Source organism: Lolium rigidum, chromosome 6 (assembly GCF_022539505.1).
Source record: "Lolium rigidum isolate FL_2022 chromosome 6, APGP_CSIRO_Lrig_0.1, whole genome shotgun sequence".
Taxonomy (NCBI): Eukaryota; Viridiplantae; Streptophyta; class Magnoliopsida; order Poales; family Poaceae; genus Lolium; species Lolium rigidum.
Window position 1 is genome coordinate 153701897 of NC_061513.1, and position 16780 is coordinate 153718676.

General features: G+C 44.8%; 1 protein-coding gene across 1 annotated transcript; it reads right to left on the reverse strand.

Annotated features, from left to right (window-relative positions):
- Positions 1 to 4815: 4815 nt before the first annotated feature.
- Positions 4816 to 8582, reverse strand: LOC124660168 (transcription initiation factor TFIID subunit 7-like). The gene is made up of 5 exons (XM_047197964.1): positions 8383 to 8582; positions 5867 to 6000; positions 5678 to 5797; positions 5519 to 5579; positions 4816 to 5134 (listed from the first exon to the last, which is right to left on the reverse strand). Exons 1-5 carry the CDS (start codon positions 8507 to 8509, stop codon positions 4983 to 4985), a joined length of 594 nt encoding a protein of 197 aa, XP_047053920.1. The 5' UTR covers positions 8510 to 8582; the 3' UTR covers positions 4816 to 4982.
- Positions 8583 to 16780: the final 8198 nt, after the last annotated feature.

Sequence of the window (16780 nt, forward strand, 5' to 3'; positions counted from 1 at the left end):
AGTGGATAGCAGAAGCACAGGACGCTTTCGATAATCTAAAGAAAGTCTTGTCAACTTCTCCGGTCCTCGTTACTCCACACGACATGGAGCCGATGTTACTCTATATCGCAGCAGCCACTCGAGTTGTTAGCACTGTGCTCATAGTCGAGCGCACGAAAGCAGAGGAAAGTTCACGGTGTACATCGCCCTGTCTATTACCTCAGTGAAGTACTCACGCCGGCAAGATAGTGGTACCCGCACTACTAGAAGCTAGCATATGTTGTATGGATGACAACACGGAAGTTGAGGCATTATTTCGCCGAGCATCTGATCATAGTTGTCACTGAAGCTCCGTTGAAGAATATACTCATCAATCCAGATGCTACAGGTCGGGTATCTAAGTGGGGTATCGAGTTAGTGCCACATGATATTTACTACATCAACCAAACATCTATCAAGTCCCAGATTCTCCCAGACTTCTTTGTCGATTGGATTAAGTCGCAAACTCCGGCTGCACCTGATATGTTAGGTTATTAGACTATGTACTTTGATGGTTCCAAGCGAAGCACGGGCGCAGGCGCAGGAGTGGTGTTAATTTCACCACAAGGAGACAAGATGACGTATGTGCTAAGGATGAACTTCTCGCTGCCGACAAACAATGAAGCAGAATACGAAGCATTATTGCACGACATGCGTATGGCCAAGGCATGTGGCGCTACCCGTTTGGATATTTATGGAGACTCAAACCTCCTGGTCCAGCAGTCGATGAATTGTGTGACGCCATCAGTGATAACATGATCGCTTATCACCAAATGTATCAATCGATGGAATCCAAGTTTGAAGGTTGCGAGTTAAAACATATCGGCAGAGCTAGCAACGAGGAAGCAAATGCCTTGGAAAATATCGGCTCCACATGCTCCACAATTCTAGATGGAGTCTTTTATGAAGTAATTAATCAGCGGTCTATTAAAATCAGGACTTTGGCACCTCCTAAAAAATCGACTGCTGACTCGGGCCTGCACCCCAAGGCGATGTCGAAGATATTATCGTTGGACCCAAACAACAAGTTCTACTCCTCGAGCCTCTGTGGAATGAGCCATTTCCGGCGTATTTACTTCAACAACAGTTGCCGGATGATCCAGTAGAGGCTAGGCGCATTGTGCGACGCTCTAAAGCATTCACTATAGTAGATGCCGAACTTTATTAACAGAGTATCTCTGGCATCTTCCAATGGTGCATCGCCATCGACGATGGAAAAACCCTGTTGCGAGAGATACACGAAGGCATGTTTGGTCATCATGCAAGCGAGTCGAGCACTTGTGGCCAAAGCTTTCAGAGCTGGGTTTTATTAGCCAACAGCAGCAGCCGATGCAAGAGACTTGGTTCGGAAGTGCGACCCTTGCCAACGTTTTGCACCAAAACCACACGCACCTGCTATGGACCTCATGACGATACCTTTGGCATGGGCTTTTGCGCAGTGGCGACTCGATCAAGTTGGACCAGTGCCAAAGTCATCACCAGGTGGCCATACCTATTTGCTAGTGGCAGCTGAGAAATTTACCAAGTGGATTGAGGCCATACCAGTAACCAACCAAACGGCTACAACGGCTGTCGAATTCTTCAAAGGGATCACCTGTCGCTTTGGTGTACCTCACAACATCATTAGAGACAATGGAGCCAACTTTGCGTCCAAAGAATTTCATGAATTTTGTGAAGATAATGGCATCAAGCTCAATTTTGCTTCGATTTCACATCCCTAAACCAACGGGCAAGTGGAGAGGATAAATGGTCTAATTTGCGATGGTATTAAAAACGTCTCACAAAAGCAGCTGAAACTTGGGTCAAAGAATTGCCATCGGTACTTTGGAGCCTGCGGACTACGCCAAATAGATTAACACAATATACTCCCTTCTTCCTTGTGCACGGAACCGAAGCCGTTCTGCCTGCCGACGTTCGCTTCGAAGTACCACGAGTAGTCGCATATAATGAGAAAGCCTCTGTTCAAGCATTACAGGATGATGTGGACCTTGTTGACGAAGCTCGAGATGTTGCTTTGGTGAGAACAACAGTATATCAGCAGGCGATACGGAATTATCACAGTCGAAGGGTGCGCACTAGAAGTTTTGACGTAGGCGACCTAGTACTACGCTTAAAGCAGAAGGGACATTTGAAGCTTGAATCTCTATGGGAAGGACCATACATCGTTACTGAAGTCATTCCAGAAGGAGCCTATCGCATCAAGAATACTACAACATGACAAGTGGAAGGCAACCAATGGAACGTTGCAATGCAACGTTTCTATGCTTAGGCCTTGACTGTTCACTTCCCTTTTATTTTACAATAAGGCTTCTTAGCCAACATCGGAATAATGTATACCCCAGTTGCACGTTATAAATAAAAAATTCTGATTCAGTCTATATAATTATTATTTCACTCGAACAAATGTTCGGGAGCTTTTCGGTATTGTCGGCTACTATTACTCCTATCAGGAGCTCTGGTTATCGACATATTGCGGCTTACCCGGTAATACTCGGGGGCTGCAAGGTCTATTACGGGTTTCGTCAAGAGCCTCAGTGAACACGCGAGTGCTATAATTGACGAAAATCTTTATCAGTTACTATTACTCCCATCGGAAGCTCTGGTTATCAACATATTGTAGCCTACCTGGCAATACTCAGGGGCTGCAAGATCTTTTACGGTTTTCGTCAAGAGCCTCAGGAAACATGCGAGTGATACAATTGACGGAAATCTTCATATAGAAATACTTCCACCAAGCTTCAGGGAACAAGCAAGTGCTGCAATTGGTGGAAACAATGCAAATAAAAGAGGCTCACGCCGGTGCACCGTGTTACGAAGCCGAATAAGCCATGGTTCCCTCGTTTACTCGGGGGCTGTCGCCATTACAAACATACGCACGACCCAGCAAATATATTTGCGATTACTACGGGGTCTTCGAATAAGCAAACTGATATGATCTCTCAGTTGCCTTCGACAAACAAAAATCTTCGGATGGGCTTATGGTCCATTTAAAAATAAACTATCGACTCGATACAATGTTACAAAAAGAACATCGACGGCATGGGGTGTTAAAAAAGAGCATCATCATTGCAATACAAGGTTCTCTTTAAAATAAAAGAGTGATGCATTTACAGTAATTACAAAAGCACACTATGTGCAATGATAATCGAAAATCTCTGTCATGATGAGGTTCCTTGACCCGTCTGATTCTTCGAGTCCCTCTCAGTACCTGCCTCCATCCTAGAGATAACAATATAAGCACGATGCCCCTACGGGATAGTACTGATCAAGTTTTACATTGGCGTTAGCTATGGACTCTAAATCCAGGGTTGGATGACAAGCTAGCACAGAAGAAAACCCCAGTTCAACTCTAGCAAAAAGTTCTTTGCGTGCCAAGGATTGAATTCTGGCAGGATTCTTCAATCTAGTCATCAAAGCTGACAGAGTTTCGGGAGCTGGATCGAGAGGTGGTCTTCCACACCATGATCAAATGAGCATGATACTTGTCGAAGTAATAATGTACCTTCTCCACCCGGTACTCGAACTTTGCCATAATTATGGCTTTCGATCTATTCGACCATAGTGAGCACTTCGGGTGTGACATATCGGCCATTGCTGCAATCTTCTCTGTGAACTCGCGTGTTTTCCTCTGATTCATTGAAAGCAACGACTGTCGAAGGAAAGGCAAGTCAGGAGAAAGTTTTTTCTAAGAAAAATATAAGGAAACAAAAAGGCGCTGATTGCTTACAACTTAAGCTCTCAGTAGCTACACGCAGATGATCCAGAGCATATTGTTTGACTGCTATGGCAAGCTCGCTCTTCTTCTTCACTAATGCATCCATGGCTTGGAGCCCAACCATGTCTTTCTCCAATTGAGATATTTGATTGCGCAGTCGATGCACAAGTTCAGATTCATTGACAGTTGCAGAGTTCAGCATCTCGCATCAAGTTGTTTAATATGCATCCTCAGAAAATCAACAAGGAGAAATTATGAAATTCAGGAAACTCCCATTGGGAGCGATCAAAAAAAATTCATTCAAAGAAAGACTATGCTAAAAGTTGAGTGCTGGCAACAGCCAAAATAATTCGTTACAGAGCAAAAGGACAAGATAAATGCGTTCAAGTTACATTGCGCAGACGAGCTTGGAGTAGTCTCGGATGCAGATTTCATCTTTTCATCGTCAACTAGTTTGACGAGCTGGCTTGCGATATACATGCTGATTCATTGAAGGGTCCAAGATCGACATGAGAACCATCCGCGTCTGTTGGTAACTCTTTGAATAGTTGCTCCAATTCAGATTTAAAACCATGCCCCATCAGGAGCTCCAATGTAATATTTGCAGTGTCCACCAATATTTTAGTTCACGCTTAGAAGTAAATACGGTGCCAATTTTTTTACGTTCAATCCAAATGAGGTCAATGAGAGATTAGTTCTTGAAGCCAATGAATATGAGTCAGATGGACAATGTATTCCCCAAAAGGAAGTATGTATTCCCCCCTGTTCACATTTATCCTGTATTCTTTAACCTTAACTAAACCTAGAACGTAGGGTAAATAAAAATGAAGAGTATGCCAATAGCAAAACCACATAGGAATGGTGAAGGCAAGCATGTTTAGTTACGCAATGTGGTGGATAAAATTTTTGGTTTTGCATCGCGATTCATAGTTGCAGCCAATTTGCATCGCGATTCATAGTTGTGTTAGAATCGTGGATCAGCTAGTGTAGATCTAATGCCAATTTTTTTTTCCAGTTACAACTAAGGTTAGAACTACAAGGACCGAGGCACCACAAGTGAGTATACATATACTCTTCTACCATAATGATAAGTCACACTATTATTACTGAGATGGTAAATAGCAGGCCCTAAGGCAACAAGCATGAGCTCTTTGTTGGTAGAGATGCATACACATTGTGTTCATCTGAATCGCTAAATCCACTTTGTTTGCTCAGCCAATTGGAGCGGCACTGTATATCCTGGTCGACTTCAGTTATCTGATTCATCAGAGTCGGTCCTGTCGGGCTCAGCTTCTTCGCCATTTGCAGCAGGCTCTTGAGCTTCAGGCTCGGGTGCACGAGCTGGTGCAGCTTTCTTGGGATCACTGCCTTCACCAGCTCCTACTACACTCGCATTCTGGTCTACAAACAAGTTAAAGAACTTCATACTTAGATGGACTGGCATGAGGACGACGAGATGATATACTTTTTATGATGGTTCGACAAATGAATGCAATGCAGTCATGATAGCCAAGTAGCAGATTTCTACAAAACCTATGACTCATTGTTGAACTTTCAACTAAAGACATGCCAAGTTTCGAAGGTTAGGTTCCAAGACCTAATGGCATGCTTACGAGATTCACAACATTATCTTTAAGTTACAGGGCGAGCAGTTTTGTAAGTTGATGAGCCATTAGAAGTACAAATCTGCCAGCCAAACAGTACATAACTAAACAAAATTACTTTCCATTTTTTTCATTGTAATAGGGCAATGCATTTCACAAATCACACGGACAAAAAGGATACTGACAGATACTCCTTGCATAATACTTATAAGATCGTTCTCAACTCGGTTAACAAGATCTGCCTGCAAAAAGAGTGCACACAAGAATTAAGGCCCTGATTAACAGTGTACTTTCATCAACATGGGAAACAATACAGCTGAAGGGTAGCCAATTCATATACACTCAGGTCAGGTTCTCTGCGATAGCGTCGCCTGCGTGCATCCCTCATTGGAGGAGTAAGTCCATGCTTGTATTCAACTCCTTCTAGAGCAGGATCATCTTCTTGTCTTACCATTACCATCTGTATCAGTTCAATTTGATTATAAGGCCTAAAAATTAAGTAATGGTACACACAAATCATCAGCTTTACCTGACCGATGTCAGCAGTTTTAACTAAAAATGAATCATCATATGTCTTGTACGACTCCACAACGGCTGGGAGATCCAATAGAGATGCAGGGAAGCTCTGGTTGCCAATCATAAATGTGCCACTCCTTCCATCCTCTATAGGAGGAAAAATACCATCAATCCAGAAAGCAATAAGGATTAATAAAGTTCAGTTCCTAATATAACAATTATAGAGTAGTGCTTTAAGTTGTACTCTCAAAAAATCAAGAGAGACCACAGCGTTGTTCTATACTGGAAGAAAGTGAATAAACAGAATGAGCGCATAGAAAAATCTACATCGAAAGTTGGGCATGAATTAATTTATCAGCATCTGAAGTCGTATACTAAGAGCTTGACATGCCACCACGGTTCATGAAAAGGCCTAATCTCTTCAGATTCATATTAATGAACTCAAGTATCTTTTATTAGCAATACTGGCTGGTTTCATGATATTGTACAGATATACGGCAGGTTAAACATATCTGAGCCAAAAAAAATGCAATCTGGGCAGCTTGTGAATAGGGGAATATGAACACAGACATCAATTAAGTGAAATTTTCAAATCAAGTCAGTGTTGTCTGGTCGCTTTGGGTGTCTGCACATATTTTGTCCATCTAACAGTAATCGGGAGCCATTGACACCATATCTCGTCCGGCGTCCGCAGGCAGGGCAAAACCCAGAATTGAGCAACTGTTAAACTACGAAGACGCTGTAAAGTTTTATGCCACAGGGCTACTTGGAGCATCTATTAACCCGTGTGAGCAGGCAAACTGAAATGTACCGTATTAATGGCACGGTAGCAGCTGTGGAACCTGCTATCTACATATTGCAACCTCTTGTTTGCAAATGTAGGGCATGAATAGGCACACCGTCAATCATGGTTGCAATTTATCCATGTTTCAGTTGACCCTTCCGTGCACCTGCTCCCTTAGGTGCCGGAATTCTCGCCGGAGGTCTACGTGCAGGGCGCCGTCATGGACCTGCCGGAGGACGCCGACGCCGACTATGAGCCTATGGAGGAGGAGCCCGAGCTAACGGAAGAGGAGGCCCTGGCGCGCGCCATGGCCATCTCCGAGGCCGAGGAGCGCGCCCGATGGATTGGCCTCGAGGCGGCCATCCAGGCATCGCAGCGGGCGCTGCCGGAGGACCTCCCTCCTCCGCCTCACTTGACCGGTGTGTGGCCGCCACCGCCGAGGGGGGGCGTTGGGATGGCCTTAATGTTCCTTTTCAGCTGAAATTTCAGCAAGCTGTTTTATGCTTTTTTTTTATGATGATATATAACACTATGCTGCTTGTGGTAGTTTTTTTTTGACACTGGGAAACAACCTTTATTTTACTCAATATATAATAGTTAAGTCTGATACAAGTTTAGCAACAATAAAATGAGGAGGATCATCTATCCATCTAGCAGCTGCAACATTAGCATGCTTTGCTACCTCGTCTGCTACACCATTTAAATCTCTTGGATAGTATACAATGGTTGCTTTCACAAAATCTCTCGCTATTTTTTCGAGAACCTGCAGGAGAGCTGCGCGTCATTGTATTAAGTTTACAAGAGAAAACCATGGTCCAGTTTATGAAGGAAACCAGACCGAAAACCGAACAAATGGTGCCTTCCAGCTTACAACGCACACCCAAACTAGCACACTACAAGCACCCGCCTTGCCCAACCACAGGCCAATAAAGGCGCGACGGAGGGGCACAGGGTCTCGAAAGCGCATAACAACCATAGCAAGAAACCTAGAACGACACAAACTGTAACACCCCAACTTTTGCAACCTTGTTTAAGTGGCTAGAGTGCAAAAATCAGGGGGAACAAAAACTTTTTCTAAATGGTAAAGCAAGATGAATTGCCTTGATCTATTTGATAAGATGAATTGCCTTGATCTGCTTGCTAGAAGATTGTCTTAAGCTACCTCAAAGCAAAACCCTTCTAGTCTAGAGGTAAAACCAATTAGCAATCACTAACTAAAACCCTTGTGTGGCCAAGGAAAACTATTTTGCTTTCCACCCAGTACATAAAACCCTTTGTCACATTCACTTGGTGTCTTCTCTTGAGGACCTCAACACATCCAGATCATTCCTACACAACCAAGTCCCGACTAGTCCAAATTTGTGTTTGAATCCAACCTTTACACCTCTAACTCCAACCCTTCCACTTGTGGCATTGTGAGTGCACCTATCTAAAGTTCATCCTTGAGATGTATTTTAGCTCAACATGCGGTGGTATTCACGTGCTCGAACTACGGAAGAGCCAGCCATCTCGGAAAAAGCCACTCAGTAATCTTCACTGTGCCTGGCTTGCGCATTTCATCAAACAGCCTACAGGCATGCTGCCAGCGAATTCCCCAACAATTATCCGGCGCTGTTGCAAGGAAATCCTCCAAGAAATACTCATCTCTATGGCGCCTCAAATCCGCAGCCCTACTGTTGTTACAACAATTTCCCGTGGAAACAGAGAGTAGAATTCGCGGAGCGCAAAGGAGGGAGAGGGGGCACCTGAGAAGGAGAGGTCGAGGGCGGCGTCCTCGGGGTTGGAGGATGAGCCGGCGGCGGATTCGTTCATGAGACGCTCGATCTGCTCCGCCACGGATGGCGGCACCCGGAGGATGAACTGCTCCTCCATCAGGGCAATCCAAGCTCACTCCCAAGATTCCGACACAGGAAAAAAGCTCAGAGGATTGCTCGCCTCCTGTTCTGTTTATCCTGGAAGAGCTCCCTCTTCCGCCCTTTACCGACTCTTGGTTTTTTTTTTTTGACAATTTTACCGACTCTTGGTGGATGCACGACGCTGAGTAGTGGGCTAGCTTGACTGACAAGGCGGCCAGATGGTTATGGGCCTGGCCCACCAGCATGTGAGCTTCGCGGCGTAAACCGGGGCTCAAGTAGGCTGGATTTGGCCCAAAGCACACGAGTTTTGTGCCTCCATGGTTCGACGGTTCTTTTGAATTCTCTAAAAAAAAAACGACCCACGAAGGGAAATCGCAAACCTCATCCAGTCCATCATCGAAGAAGGCTCCCTGCTTCCTCGTCCAGGCTCGTAGGAAGATGTACCGTCGGTCGATTGCATCGCTCCCCCTGAGCCTTGATGAGAAATGCCGCCGAGATCCAAGGAAGACCACCGTGTACCGGCCGCATACGCCTAGCAAACATCATGAAGAGAGCCTCACCATTGTCAAGTCGCTCGCCTCAGAGAAGAAGATGCACGGGAAGCCGAATGAGAAGTGCGCTACCAACTGCTTGCAACACCGCCCACTGGACACCTGCACACCACCACAAACCACCAGCGACCACATACCCCCATTTCTCGCCCAAGGTCGCGCCTTCAGCAAGGACAACAACACCACCAGCGCCACCGTGGCCCAATCAAAGATATGGGCTTTCACCCAGGGAGGTAGCGGAAGGGAGAGGGAAAAGACAAACCAAGATGGCACCCCCAAGGAGGAAGACGACACGAAGAGGCGTCGCCGCCGTCGAGACCGGCCAACCGATCTGGATTTCTCCCGCTCGTCGATCCCATCGCCAGCACCCCAGTCAGACCGAGAGCCAGACGCACCAGCCGTAGATCTAATGGAGTGGGGCGCATCTGGGAGAGGGAGGGGCAGACGCTTCGGATCTGAGACCAACGACCATGAGGACCACTGGGCCAAGACCAGGACCCGCTGGCTCCGTGCCGCCCGCGCGGCCGCGAGGCCATCCCGCACCCACGAGCACCGCTCGCCGCTGAGCCGGTGTCGCCTCACCCGGTCAAGGTCGTCACCTCGCGTGCCGAAGACCTCTCGCGCGGGGAGTGGCGAAGTCCCTACCGCCACCGTCCCGTGCGAGCCGACGGGCTTTCCGTGACGGCGATCATTGATGGCGGTGAGGAGGGAAGGGAGGGTGAAGAGGGTTGGCGGTGGGCTAGGGTTTGGGGCCTCGGGTGTCGCGCTCAGGAGAGCGACACGGGAGGCAGGGTTTTCCCTTGTTTCGACGGTTCAATTGGTCTCGATACAAACCGCTCATTCCCCCTCCTCACTCTCGACTCGCTACAGTATTTTGAGAGTCCTCTCTCTCACCGGGCCACTCCGATGTCCTCTCCGTCGGAATAGCCGGACGGAGTTGGGAAAGAGATGGCGCAGGAGTTGATAGGTGTAGATCTAGGGTTAGTGTTTGGTCCTATATGGCGTTTGGCGTTGATGCAGGGAGGGAGGTGACAGATCTCTGTAGCCATACCTGGCACTGCCTCAGCTTCTTCCTCTGTTGCATGGTGCTCCAGTGGTGCGGTGGTGGAGGGAGGCGGAGATCTCCATAAATAAGGTTGCTTCGGTGGATTTGGTGGCCAAGACAGAGCGGAAGTCTCCTCTCCCTTTTCATCATGGTGATGAGATTGGGGAAGAGATGCTCGCTCTTCGTCAGCTGGCCGCCGCATCCGCAGCAGGGGAGCGCGAGAACTTCTCGTCGGAGGATCATCACGGCGCCGCCGTCGCCATCTTCCATGGCCGAAGGGCGGGCCCTCAAACCTCGAGTGACGGTGACGGTTCCTTCCGGCCATCGTCTCCAGGTCTTCAACAACCTCAAGACGTTCTTGCCAGTGCGAAGGCCCTCTGGTATCGCCATAGTTGGCTCCCACCTTCATTCCCCAAGTGGTCTTGTCCCCGGCGGCGTGAAGGTTGACTACGACGAGCCCTGGCGTGGTGGAGTAGGAGCTAGACTTGATTGCTTTTCCTGTTATTCTTCTAAGGTCCTTAGTGCAAATTGAAGGGTCACCTTTTAATTTTCAGTTTTTGTAAAACCCTTTCTGCAAAATGTACCTCCACCGCTTTAACTGAACTGAAGCTCTAGATTTTTCGGGACCTCCCCTGTTAAAAAACAAAATTGGTCTGGATACTCCAGAGTCGAGACTCCGGGAGCGATTCATGCCAACCGTGCAGGCACTTCAAGGTTACCGGCGTAGGACGATACGTACTACGTATTTGCGCAGTCCTACACTCCTACTCATTCAGTTCAGTCCTTTGGTATTTGTTATTATTATCTGAAAAAGAATCATCAGGTAGTAGTAGTAGTACGGTATATGTTTCAGAAAAGTACATCTATGGACTATAGTCTTCCTTAAGGCTGCTCATAGTGAAGAGTAACTTAGTCTAGTAACATATGTCATGTTACTATTCTAAGTTACTATCTCCATAGTGGATAGTAACTTAGATGTGGTTTCATGCAATGTGTCATTAATTATGTTGTAGACTCATATTGTAGTAGTAGCTAGTTACCACATCATTCTCTTTCTTCTTTTATTGTCATGTCATGTCACCAAAATGTCTTGAGATGTGTGATGTTACCACCTATGTTACCCCCACTATGAGCAGTCTAACTCTACGCGCCGCGATATTGATTTCTTATAGACTATCCGATCGTCAAAGTAGGGAGCACACCAACCATGTACCTAGGGCGTGAGCTAGATACATGGAATCTGTTACACCCCCGTCACTCGAGCTATCTTATCAAATCAAATGGATCAATTTGCAAACCTGCTAGGCAGGCATTCCGATTTTTAGGATGGGCTCGTCACACACATTTTCCTGCAAAATTTAGCAATCTCACAGCATCTCCGTTCTCAAATCGTGTCGGATCAAGTGTTTGGGGACGTTGTTGTTTACTTCCGTGTTTGGAGCGCGTCGCTGCCCAGTCGCGCCTCCCAAATGAGGCCCTAACTTATTTTTCTGTTAGAGTATTTGAAAAATACAACCATTTTATTAAACATAGCATACAAATAAATATGTTTGCTAAAATTGTTTCCAAATTAAAATATAACAAACAATAGCATACAAAATAAATATAATAAGTCGGGCTAGATCAATGTGCCGCCGTATTTGCTGATAATCCTTTGACCCTCCACGGATGCTTAATGAGATCATGTTGAAATTGCTTGTGAACATTCCTATCACGGATCTCTGCGTACATGGTGAAGAATCAGCAAAATCTGCAGACACCTCGTAATCAACCTCCGCAAGAGGATCCTGACACTCATAGAGACCAACGTGTGTCCTGACCCGACTCTTGCGGTCATCCTCGATGATCATGTTGTGGATAATCACATAAGTCTGCATCACCTCCCACATTTGATCGTGAGACCAGCTTAGAGCAGGGTACCGAACAATAGCAAATTGAGCTTGAAGCACACCAAATGCCCGTTCGACATCCTTCCGGCAAGCCTCATATCACGAAGCAAAGTGGCAATTCTTCTGACCTCATGGCACCGAAATTATTTTGTCAAATGTTGCCCATTTTGGATATATATAGCCTTTGGTATATTGGTGGCCATTGATCTCATAGTTGCTTAGTGGAGCTTGACCTTACACTAGTTTGCTAAACACCGGAGACCGCTGCAACACGTTGATGTCATTGTGTAATCACACCATGCCAAAGAAAGAATGCCAGATCCATAGGTTATAATCTGCCACAGATTCAAGCACGACTACTCGCAATATTCATGACACAGTTTATATATACCTTTCCAACCAAACGAGGCAGTTCTTCCATGACCAGTGCATACAATCGATGCTTGTCCTCCATCATTTCCACGATCATCTCGTTCTCGCTATCCATGTCTGAATCAAAACAAATGGCTAAAATTTATCCACGATAGAGGAGGCAACGAACAACGACATGTCGTACCTCCCAGACAAACCGTCGAACACCTTCTGTGCGCGGAGGAGGGGCGGATTTGCCGGCGCGTTACGGGACGCGTTGCCAAAGCGACGGCGGCGAAAAGGACAACGAGGGAGCCAGTCGTCACGGTGGTGCCCGACTGAGAAAATATTGTGTGTCGAGACGACCGACAAATCGAGCGGCGGCGAATGGGTGGGAGGCGCGGGAGGGGAGGCGCGTGATGTCTACGCACGCTTCTATTCCTGTAGACAGTGTTGGGCCTCCAAGAGCAGAGGTTTGTAGAACAGCAGCAAGTTTTCCTTAAGTGAATCACCCAAGGTTTATCGAACTCAGGGAGGTAGAGGTCAGAGATATCCTTCTCAAGCAACCCTGCAATTAAGATACAAGAAGTCTCTTGTGTCCCCAACACACCTAATACACTTGTCAGATGTATAGGTCCACTAGTTTGGCGAAGAGATAGTGAAATACAAGTATAATGGATGATTATAAGTAGTAATTGCAATCTGAAATAAAGATGACAGCAAGCAAACATGTAACAGAACTTGTTGGAAACGGTGTTTCAATGCTTAGAAACAAGGCCTAGGGATCATACTTTCACTAGTGGGCACTCTCAATATTGCAATCATAATTGAATATAAATAAGCACTTCATCATACTACTCTCCTGTTGGATAAAGAACTCAAATTCATTGGGCAAGTGTGCAAAAGCACACCTCAAAGGCGTATTCCCAAGTACTAATAAACACCCCACACCGTCACCGTGAGCATTCATAGGAGGTACTAACACACCACAATTCATAAGGGAGTTACACACGGCGCACACACTGTCATCATTACACCGAGGTCACAGTAACTCCAAAGTTCACATAATAAAACACTTGAATAGCATATGACATCTAGATTGCAAAGCCTATGATCACATAGATGAACAAATAAGTACTACTCTTAAACACTCTCTTGTTGGATAACAAACACCATTCATTGTGTAGGGCTACAAGAGCACACCTCAAGCCGGAGTAAACAAGCTCCACAACATCCGGAGTTCATATTAAAGTAACCTCTAGAGTGCATAATAGACAAGAGTAACATCTACATATTCATATAGATCACACCATGGAGAGAGAGATGAACCACATAGCTACCGGTAGAGCCCTCAGCCTCGGGGAGAACTACTCCCTCCTCATCATGGGAGACAGCAGCGGCGATGAAGATGGCGGTGGTGTCGATGGAGATGGATTCCGGGGGAAATTCCCCGTCCCGGTGGCGTGCCGGAACAGAGACTTATGTCCCCCGAACTTGGCTTCGCGATGGCGGTGGCTGCGTAACTTTTCTCGTCTCGTGGCTTATCTTTTTAGGGTTTTTGCGACGGAGACAATATATAGGCGGAAGGGCAGCGTCGGAGGAGCTAGGGGGTGGCCCCCCATAGGCTGGCGCGCCCCCCTCTTGGCCCGCGCCGCCATGTGGGGTGGGGCCCCTGTGGCTCCCCTCCGGTCCCTCTCTGGATCTTTGGAAGCTTCCGTGAAATATAAGATCGTGGACATTAATTTCGTCCAATTCCGAGAATATTTCCTGTGTAAGATTTCTGAAACCAAAAACAGCAGAAAACAGGAACTGGCGCTTCGGCATCTTGTTAATAGGTTAGTTTCGGAAAATGCATAATAATGATATAAAGTGTGTATAAAACATGTGAGTATTGTCATAAAAGTAGCATGGAACATAAGAAATTATAGATACGTTTGAGACGTATCAAGCATCACCAAGCTTAGTTCCTACTCGCCCTCGAGTAGGTAGACGATAACAAGGATAATTTCTGAAGTGACATGCTATCATAATCTTGATCAATACTATTGTAAAGCATATGAAGTGAATGAAGTGATTCGAAGCAATGGTAAAGACAATGACTAAAAAACTGAATCATATAGCAAAGACTTTTCATGAATAGTACTTTGAAGACAAGCATCAATAAGACTTGCATAGGAGTTAACTCATAAAGCAATAGATTCAAAGTAAAAGGCATTGAAGCAACACAAAGGATGATTAAGTTTCAGCAATTGCTTTCAACTTGTAACATGTATATCTCATGGATAGTTGTCAACATAAAGAAATATAACAAGTGCAATAAGTAAACATGTAAGAATCAATGCACACAGTTGACACAAGTGTTTGCTTCTAAGATAGAAAGAAGTAGGTAAACTGACTCAACATAAAGTAAAATAAAGGCCCTTCACAGAGGGAAGCATGGATTAATATTTTTGTGCTAGAGCTTTTATTTTGAAAACATAGAAACAATTTTGTCAACGGTAGTAATACTTCATATGTGTTATGCATAAGACATCCTATAAGTTGCAAGCCTCATGCATAGAATACCAATAGTGCTCGCACCTTGTCCTAATTAGTTTGGATTTACATGGATTATCATTGCATAACATATGTTTCAACCAAGTGTCACAAAGGGGTACCTCTATGCCGCTCTGTACAAAGGTCCAAGGAGATAGATCGCATTTGATTTCTCGTTTTTGATAGATCTCAACTAAGGACATCCATACCGGGACAACATAGAAAACAGATAATGGACTCCCCTTTAATGCATAAGCATTCAACAACAGATAATATTCTCACAAGAGATTGAGGATTAGTGTCCAAACTGAAACTTCCACCATGATTCATGGCTTTAGTTAGCGGCCCAATGTTCTTCTCTAACAATATGCATACTCAAACCATTTAATCATGATAAATCACCCTTACTTCAGACAAGACGAGCATGCATAGCAACTCACATGATATTCAACAAAGGTGTAAAAAGTTGATGGCGTCCCCAGAAACATGGTTACCGCTCAACAAGCAACTTATAAGAAATAAGATACATATCAACATATTCAATACCACAATAGTTTTTAAGGCTATTTTTCATGAGCTATATATTGCAAACACAAAGAATGAAATTTTAAAGGTAGCACTCAAGTAATTTACTTTGGAATGGCAGAGAAATACCACATAGTAGGTAGGTATGATGGACACAAATGGCATAGGTTTTTGGCTCAAGGTTTTGGATGCACGAGAAGAATTCCCTCTCAGTACAAGGCTTTGGCTAGCAAGGTTGTTTGAAGCAAACACAAGTATGAACCGGTACAGCAAAACTTACATAAGAACATATTGCAAGCATTATAAGACTCTACACTGTCTTCCTTGTTGTTCAAACACTTTACGAGAAAATATCTAGACTCTAGAGAGACCAATCATGCAAACCAAATTTCAACAAGCTCTATGGTAGTTCTTCATTAATAGGTGCAAAGTACATGATGCAAGAGCTTAAACATGATCTATTTGAGCACAACAATTGCCAAGTATCAAATTATTCAAGACCATATACCAATTACTACATGAAGCATTTCCTGTTTCCAACCAAATAGCAATTAACGAAGCGGTTTTCAACTCCGCCATGAACATTAAAAGTAAAAGCGAAGAACACTAGTGTTTATATGAGAAAGCGGAGCGTTTCTCTCTCCCACACAAGCATGAATTTATTCAGAGAATGAAAATAACAAAACAAAAATAAAAGCACACAGACGCTCCAAGTAAAGTACATAAGATGTGACTGAATAAAAATATAGTTTCACTAGAGGTGACCTGATAAGTTGTCGATGAAGAAGGGGATGCCCAAGCTTAGATGCTTGAGTCTTCTTGAAATATGCAGGGATGAACCACGGGGGCATCCCCAAGTTTAGACTTTTCACTCTTCTTGATCATATTGTATCATCCTCCTCTCTTGACCCTTGAAAACTTCCTTCACACCAAACTCAAAACAAACTCATTAGAGGGTTAGTGCATAATTGAAAATTCATATATTCAGAGGTGACATAATCATTCTTAACACTTATGGACATTGCACAAATCTACTGAAAGTTAATGGAACAAAGAAATCCATCAAGCATAGCAAAACAGGCAATGCGAAAATAAAAGGCAGAATCTATCAAAACAGAACAGTCCATAAAGACGAATTTTTCTGGGGCACTTAACTGCTCAGATGAAAAATCTCAAATTGAATGAAAGTTGCGTACATATCTGAGGATCACGCACGTAAATTGGCAGATTTTTATGGGTTACCTACAGACAGGGCTGCTCAATTTTGTGACAGTAAGAAATCTGTTTCTGCGCAGTAATCCAAATCTAGTTTCAACCCTACTATCAAAGACTTTACTTGGCACAATGATACGTCTCCAACGTATCGATAATTTCTTGTGTTCCATACCACA

Excerpts from the sequence above, each read along its gene's own strand:
- LOC124660168 (XM_047197964.1), bottom strand. The coding sequence starts at position 8,509 with ATGGAGGAGCAGTTCATCCTCCGGGTGCCGCCATCCGTGGCGGAGCAG. Across the intron at positions 6,001-8,382 it reads CCTCGACCTCTCCTTCTCAG|AGGATGGAAGGAGTGGCACA; the intron begins GTGCCCCCTCTC and ends TTCCTCCTATAG. Across the intron at positions 5,135-5,518 it reads TATGCAAGGAGTATCTGTCA|ACCAGAATGCGAGTGTAGTA; the intron begins GTATCCTTTTTG and ends ACTTGTTTGTAG.